This window comes from Empidonax traillii, unplaced genomic scaffold (assembly GCF_003031625.1).
Source record: "Empidonax traillii isolate 1590-97213 ecotype Southwest subspecies unplaced genomic scaffold, ASM303162v1 scaffold4179:size25103, whole genome shotgun sequence".
NCBI classification, from domain to species: domain Eukaryota; kingdom Metazoa; phylum Chordata; class Aves; order Passeriformes; family Tyrannidae; genus Empidonax; species Empidonax traillii.
The window spans coordinates 15,969-24,681 of NW_020959372.1; the positions used below are offsets into that span (position 1 = coordinate 15,969).

Here is an 8,713-nt window from a genome sequence, read left to right on the forward strand (position 1 = left end):
TGGAGGCTGTGTTTTGTGGGACCCTCACCCCCAAGAAAACTAGAAGACTTGGACCGACAGGACGCTGCCAGGTTCCGTGGAGTGGTGATGCATTTTCTATTTTCATCTCTCTCTGTCACTTTCTTTCTTCCCTCCCACCTCCTTCCTTTTTTCTATGTCCTTTCTATCTGTCTTTCTCTATCTCACATTTACCATTCAATAAAACCCATACTATTGACTTTGTCATCTGCTCTCATTTCCACCTTAATTGGGGCAGAGGTGTTTGTAATCATTTAAATAACCAAATCATAAGAACTTGGCAGTGCTGGGTTAATGGTTGGTATTGACAATATTAGAGGTCTTTTCCAATCTCACTGATTCTATGGTTCCAGTCTGTGATTCTAAGTTTGCTTTGCTTTTGCTGACAGAAAAGAAAAGAAAATTTGGTGTAAGGTGGGAGTTTAGATTTTTGGGTTTTGCATTGTTTGTTTGGTGGGGTTTGTTTGTTTGTTTGTTTGTTTGTTTGGGGGTTTTTTAATTTGTTTTTTCATCTCTCCATATGTATGTGAGGACAAGGGAAGCTAATTCTACTACAACAGTTCTGAAAATGAACTGTTTGTACGGGAACTGTGCTTGTACAGGGATGTGAAATGAAAATGTGACACCAGCAGGACAGTACTGTGGCCAGGGTTTGGGCTCAGCTCTGTGTGGGGAATGTAGTACCTTATAAAAATCCTACTGAGAAAAAAACAGACTCTCAAATGCTGGGTTTTCAAAGCATGGATAGACTGAAACAGGTGCTTGAAATAGAGGTGTCTGCTTTTAATTCAAATCCATCCCCTCCAGCACCACTCAAGAAGGGCAAGGAGTATCCCAGGCTTTGTATCTCCCAGCCCATGCGCATATTTTGGATGCCCTCGTGCATCTCAAAGAGCACCAGGCTGCTGTGTTTGTGTCCTGGATGGACACACAGATGTCCTGGGATCTGAGAGACATTGCACACCAATTGAATTGCTTCCATCTGAGTTTGGCTCAGGCTGAACATCTTCCCAATCCACAATCCTTATCTTTCTCCTTCATGATTGGAAATCCCAGATGAGCAGCCTTGGTTCGCTAAGTACTTAGGCTCTTGGTTGTCCAATTTCTTCTGGGCAAACCCATTCCATTTATAACTGAACCTCAAAGTTCAGAAGGTCACAATTGTTTCAGGATACAACCCTGGGAAAGAGAATAAAAATGTCCTCTGGGCAGATGTTTTGAACTTTTTATGGAAAGAGAGAGACTGTGTTTGGAAAAGGCAATATTACAGTGGTTGAGAGGTTGCTCTGGACTAAATGGTTCTTTCCCTCATTTCATGAAGAGAGAGGAAGGTTTTGGACAGTAGTATTTGCCCACCTCCCACCAGAGCCTTTCACTGCTGGGACTGAAGCCCCTTTGCAGGGGGCAGCTCCTGTGAGCCCATGGCTACCCCGCTTGAGCCCCTACACAGACCACACTCACAGAGACACACCCCCAGAGTCCTTACCAGCTCCACACTGGGTTTTCCACCGCAGAGTCTCAGACATCTGGATCTTTACAACAATTTAATCGTGGCACAGAAGCAGCACGAGCTGAGGGCCACTGAGAAGGGACCCCCAACAACCAAATCCCTGGATTTTGCCCCCTTCCATGCTATGCACATGATAGCCTGGGGTCTTGGCTCCATGCCTGGGGCTCCTGCCATTTCCTGCCACCCAGAGCACAACCTGCAGCTCTCACTGTAGCTGCACATTGAGCTGTCTGCACTGAATGTATTCCTCAACTATTTCATGTTTAGCTGACCTGCTACAGTGGGGTGACCTTGGGCACACACTCAGTTGCTCCCAATTTGCACGAAGATGCAGTGGCAAATAAGATAGAAAACCTCATGAGTTGAGATAAATACAGAGACATCACTCACCAGTTACTGTCACAGACACAACAGACTCAAGGAGGGAAAAATGAATTGAATTTATTGCCATTTGAAAATTGAGTAGGGTGATGAAGAACAAAAACTAAACTAGAACCCCTTGCTCCACCCCCATTCATCCCAGGCTCAACTTCGCTCCTTCATTCCCAGAGTCTCTACCTCCTCCCCTACAGCAACGCAGGGGAACAGAAAATGTGGTTTGCAGTCACATCATAATGAGCTGTCTCTCCTCCTTCCTCCTCACATTCTTCTGTTCCAGCATGGGTCCGTCCCATGGGCTGCATTCCTTCTGCCTGCACCCGACTATGCCATGGGGTCATCCTGTGGGCTGAGGTGGATCTCAGCTCCCCCATGGACTTCCATGCATTGCAGAGGCACAGCTGCCTCACTGTGATCCCCTCCAGGGGCTGCAGGGGAATTTCTGCTCTGGCACCTGGAGCAACCCCTCCCTTTCCTTCACTGTCCCTGTTGCTGCAGGACTGTTTATCACAATTGAGAGCCACGACCATCACTGATGAGCTGAGCTGTGTCCTGCAGCAGGTCCTTTGTTTTGCCTTGAAGTGGCTTTCCCTGGCACAGGGCAGCCTTGTCCTTGCCTCACTGAGACCCCCACCAGGCCCCAGCTGCCAGCACATGGCCTAAGCACCTTGTACATCTGCCTGTGGGTCACTGTGAGATGACAGCAGGACTTTATTCCATGCTGCGCCTTGCACAGATCCCACTTTCCCAGGTGTTTTACTAAGACAGACTCCACTGGGAAGAGCCGATCTCACCTGCAAGTTGAAAGTAGAGCAGGAGAGCAATCACACAGAGTGGGGCAATCCTGTTCTTGCAGGAAGTGGGGCAGAGAGGACACTCAGGGCTGGTGTGGGAAGTTGGCTCTGCACACACCTGTGCACCCCACAGCCATTCCTGCATCGCTGCTTGTGTGTCAGTGACCACCCCTGGATAGTGACAGGGATCAGCATGTTCACACATCAACCGCTTATCACCCACTGCCAGACAGTGATACAGCTCATCATATTATACTAGAACAGGGCCACAGCAGCAAGAAATGTCAACTAAAACAGAGAAACCTATTGTTTAGTTCAGTCATTTCAATCAGCAAGTGCCAAAGCATTAGTGGCAGGTTTGCAGTGTCATTATTGCCCTTTTGCATCTAGCCCATGCACCAGGTCAAAATGAAGTTGTTATTGACAATAATTCAGCTCAAAAATTATCTAAACTAAACTACATGAATAACGAATCATTTAACTCACAATAATTTAGTTCAAAGAATTTGAATGCAGTGTCCTTAACTGAGATGGGGAAGAGGGAAGTATCATCTACACTGCTTGGAGCTTTGCCTTACAGATGAAGGGACTTGTTTACTACAGTGAAGGGTCAACATTTTGCATGGGCTCCAGCTTTAGTTACAGTTTTTGTGTCATGCAAACCGTGCACTTCACACAGGGCAGAATCCTTAACAGTGTCGTTTCCAGACTGGAGTTGCTGAAAATCAGAATGAAGGAATGAAGACCGGGAAAAGCACACACAAATACATAAATCATCAACATAATGGGATTTTCCTCCATTGTAGAATATATCATCCCTACAACCAAACATATAAAGTTGATGCTGTACATTATGTGTTGGCCAAGACTCCAACCAACATGTGTGGTGACCAAGGGACAGAAGAACACCGATCCTGAAGCCTGACAGGGATCAAACCAGGGTCACTCACAGAATCACAACACTGATCTCTGCACAAAAATACACGGCCTGTAAACATGAAGCAGACCAGTGTTGAGGAACACATTCAGTGCAGACAGCTCAGTGTGCAACCACAGTGAGAGCTGCAGGTTGTGTGGAAATGGAGGGAGCCCCAGGCATGGTGCCAATGCCTTGCACAACAAGGTGATTGGACACTCAGAGACACAGCAGGAGCAAATGATTCAGAAGGAAGACCCCAAAATATCAGCTGCATACATTGGAAGGGTACAAAACCCAAAGCTGAGAATCCCTTCTCACAGGCACCCAGATCAGACTGCTTCTGTGTTACTGTGCCTTGATTAAATTGCTTTAAAGATCCAGACATCTGAGACTCTGCTATGGGAAACCCAGTGTGCAGCTGGGAAGGAAACCTGGTCTGACTCTGGGGCTGTGGTCTGTGGAGGGGCTCAAGTGGGGCCCCCATGAGCTCACAGGAGCTGCCCCCTGCAAAGGGGCTTCAGTCCCAGCAGTGAAAGGCTCTGGTAGGTGGGTGGAAATGCCAGAGAGCCTCGTGGATGGGGAGACAGGAAAGTTTCCTTAATACCAGCACAAACAGAGCAGAACCTCAAATGTTTCTTTATTTCACCAGCTAAGGGGGCTCAGGGCGACCTTTCACCTCATGCTCAGACCCACGAGTGCATTTCTCATAATATTAAAAGCTTCAAAAAGCTTTTTGAGAGCACACCCTGCACAACAAAAGCATCACTGGTGGCCAAGAGACAGAAGAACACAGATCCTGAATCCTCACAGGTGTAGCGTAATTAATGTAATAAATAAATATGTCCCATGGGGACCATGTGAACACCAATGGGGTGGGGTAATGAAAGCGCTCTTTATTCAAAGGGTCACAGCCTTAAATAGTAGTTTCAAGTGGTCTTACGTCACACAGGTAACTTCTAAGCCAATCTCATGCAAGCATTCAATGACCATGTCCAACATAGCCTTTAGAACTACAATTCCCAGAATACCTCAGCAGCACCTGGTGAAGCCACACCTACACACAGGAATCAAACAAGGGTCAGTCACAAAATCACAACACTGATCTCTGCAGAAAAACATCTCCACTCTCTGTGTCACTCAACACAGCCCTCCTGAACCAACATTCAAATACTGCAGAGTGACACTGACACCAGGTAAGGGGATACCCAGCACATTTACATCCCTGCACCTGCCCTGCTCTCAAGGGGAGCGGCACCACAATCCCCCCCACCAGCAGCTCTATAAAGCTCCTCTTTCCAGATGGGACACTCAGGGATCAGCAGCCGCTGACCTGAGCTTGGCAGTGGTGCAACAGCCCTCTTGTCCAGCACAGCACTGCTCCCAGCTCCCAGGATGGAAGCTTGTTACTCTCAACAGCAATTCAATGTCACCTCATATGCTGCCACAGCTGTGGCTGTCGTCACCTTTGAGGCATTTGCTGGCATGTGGATAAATGCTTTCATTGTTTCTGTGATTTGCATGACCTGGGTAAGAAAGAGAACCTTGAACTCTTATGAGAAGATCTTGCTGACTGTGGGATGCTCCAGGTTTTGTTTTTTGTGCTTCTCATGGGTATATGTCTTTCTTTTAATCATTTATCCCAACTACTTTCATGTTCACCCAACACTTCAACTCCTTAGTAGTGCTCAGAGCTTTTTCACTTGTTCCAACTTTTGGGTTTCAGCCTGTCTTTGTGTCTTTTATTGTATAAAAATTGCCAATTTCAGGAACAGCTTCTTCATCTACCTGAAACTAAAAATTGACAGGATTGTGCCCTGGCTCTTGTTGGGATCTGCGCTTTTCTCGCTGGTAAATGGAATCCTTGTCTATGATTTCACTAATAAACCGCATTGTAACAATTCCACCAGGCAAGGACATTTTTGGAAAGTGAAGATCAAGACAGATGAACATTTTTTCACTTTTTATGTTATCATTGGTTTTGTATATGCCACTCCATTCACAGCAGTCATCTTTTCTGCCCTTCTCCTTCTCTTTTCTCTCTGGAGACACAGATGCAACATGCAGACCACCTCCATGAAGGACCTCAGCATGGATGCCCACATCAAAGCCATGAAATCAATTATCTCCTTCTTCGTAATGTACAGCATCAACATTATAGCTTTGATTGTAGGGATGATTTATTCTACAAAGGAGGAAAATCCCATTATGTTGATGACTTATGTATTTATGTGTGCTTTTCCAGGTCTTCATTCCCTCATTCTGATTTTCAGCAACCCCAGTCTAGAAACGACACTGTTAAGGATTCTGACCTGTGTGAAGTGCACGGTTTGCATGACACAGGAACTGTAACTAAAGGTGGAGCCCATGCAAAATGTTGACCCTTCACTGTAGTAAACAAGTCCCTTCATCTGTAACGCAAAGCTCCTGGCAGTGTAGATGATACTTCCCTCTTCCCCATCTCAGTTAAGGACACTGCATTCAAATTCTTTGAACTAAATTACTTTGAGTTAAATGATTCGTTATTCATGTAGTTTAGTTTAGATAATTTTTGAGCTGAATTATTGTCAATAACAACTTCATTTTGACCTGGTGCATGGGCTGGATGCAAAAGGGCAATAATGACACTGCAAACCTGCCACTAATGCTTTGGCAGTTGCTGATTGAAATGACTGAACTAAACAATAGGTTTCTCTGTTTTAGTTGACATTTCTTGCTGCTGTGGCCCTGTTCTAGTATAATATAATGAGCTGTATCACTATCTGGCAGTGGGTGATAAGTGGTTGATGTGTGAACATGTTGATCCCTGTCACTCTCCAGAGCTGTCACTGACGCACAAGCAGCGATGCAGGAATGGCCGTGGGGTGCACAGGTGGGTGCAGAGCCCACTTCCCACACCAGCCCTGAGTGTCCTCTCTGCCCCACTTCCTGCAAGAACAGGATTGCCCCACTCTGTGTGATTGCTCTCCTGCTCTGCTTTCAACTTGCAGGTGAGATCGGCTCTTCCCAGTGGGAAGGTGGGATCTGTGCAAGGTGCAACATGGAATAAAGTCCTGTTGTCATCTCACAGTGACCCACAGGCAGATGTACAAGGTGCTTGGGCCATGTGCTGGCAGCTGGGGCCTGGTGGGGGTCTCAGAGAGGCAAGGACAAGGCTGCCCTGTGCCAGGGAAAGCCACTTCAAGGCAAACCAAAGGACCTGCTGCAGGACACAGCTCAGCTCATCAGTGATGGTCGTGGCTCCTCTGTGATAACAAAATTTAAAAAGTGCAAAAACCTGGCCTGGCAATTCTGAGAAACAGTCCTGCAGCATCAGGGACAGCAAAGAAAGGGGAGGGGTTGCTCCAGGTGCCAGAGCAGACATTCCCCTGCAGCCCCTGGAGGGGATCACGGTGAGGCAGCTGTGCCTCTGCAATGCATGGAAGTCCATGGGGGAGCTGAGATCCCGCTTTAGCCCACAGGATGATCCCATGGAATAGTCGGGTGCAGGCAGAAGGACTGCAGCCCATGGGACAGACCCACGCTGGAACAGAAGAATGTGAGGAAGAAGGAGGAGAGACAGCTCATTATGATGTGACTGAAAACCCCATTTTCTTTTCCCCTGCGTTGCTGTAGAGGAGGAGGTAGAGACTCTGGGAATGAAGGAGTGAAGTTGAGCCTGGGATGAATGGGGGTGGAGCAAGGGGTTCTAGTTTAGTTTTTATTCTTCATCACCCTACTCTATTTTCAAATGGCAATAAATTCAATTCATTTTTCACTCCTTGAGTCTGTTGTGTCTGTGACAGTAACTGGTGAGTGATTTCTCTGTATTTATCTCAGCTCATGAGCTTTTCTATCTTATTTGCCACTGCATCTTCGTGCAAATTCAGAGCAACTGAGTGTGTGCCCAGGGTCACCCCACTGTAGCAGGTCAGCTAAACATGAAATAGTTGAGGAATACATTCAGTGCAGACAGCTCAGTGTGCAGCTACAGTGAGAGCTGCAGGTTGTGCTCTGGGTGGCAGGAAATGGCAGGAGCCCCAGGCATGGAGCCAAGACCCCAGGCTATCATGTGCATAGACTGGAAGGGTGCAAAATCCAGGGATTTGGTTGTTGGGGGTCCCTTCTCAGTGGCCCTTAGCTTGTGCTGCTTCTGCGCCACGATTAAATTGCTGTAAAGATCCAGATGTCTGAGACTCTGCGATGGAAAACCCAGTGTGGAGCTGGTAAGGACTCTGGGGATGTGTCTCTGTGAGTGTGGTCTGTGTAGGGGCTCAAGCGGGGCAGCCATGGGCTCACAGGAGCTGCCCCCTGCAAAGGGGCTTCAGTCCCAGCAGTGAAAGGCTCTGGTGGGAGGTGGGGAAATACTACTGTCCAAAACCTTCCTCTCTCTTCATGAAATGAGGGAAAGAACCATTTAGTCCAGAGCAACCTCTCAACCACTGTAATACTGCCTTTTCCAAACACAATCTCTCTCTCTCCAAAAAAAGTTCAAAATATCTGCCCAGAGGACATTTTTATTCTCTTTCCCAGGATTGTATCCTGAAACAATTGTGACCTTCTGAACTTTGAGGTTCAGTTATAAATGGAATGGGTTTGCCCAGAAGAAATTGGACAACCAAGAGCCTACGTAATTACCAAGTCTGCTCATCTGGGATTTCCCATCATGAAGGAGAAAGACGAGGATTGTGGATTGGGAAGATGTTCAGCCTGAGCTAAACTCAGATGGAAGCAATTCAATTGGTGTGCAATGTCTCTCAGATCCCAGGACATCTGTGTGTCCATCCAGGACACAAACACAGCAGCCTGGTGCTCTTTGAGATGCACGAGGGCATCCAAAATATGTGCATGGGCTGTTAGATACAAAGCCTGGGATACTCTTGCCCTTCTTGAGTGGTGCTGGAGGGGATGGATTTGAATTAAAAGCAGACACCTCTATTTCAAGCACCTGTTTCAGTCTATCCATGCTTTGAAAACCCAGTATTTGAGAGTCTGTTTTTTTCCCAGTAGGTTTTTTATAAGGTACCACATTCCCCACACAGAGCTGAGCCCAAACCCTGACCACAGTACTGTCCTGCTGGTGTCACATTTTCATTTCACGTCTCTGTACAAGCACAG

General features: G+C 46.9%; 1 protein-coding gene across 1 annotated transcript; it reads left to right on the forward strand.

The window, feature by feature from the left end:
• Positions 1–5,011: 5,011 nt before the first annotated feature.
• Positions 5,012–5,968, forward strand: LOC114072859 (taste receptor type 2 member 9-like). The gene has a single exon (XM_027910687.1). It carries the CDS (start codon positions 5,012–5,014, stop codon positions 5,966–5,968), a length of 957 nt encoding a protein of 318 aa, XP_027766488.1.
• The last annotated feature ends 2,745 nt before the right edge of the window (positions 5,969–8,713 follow it).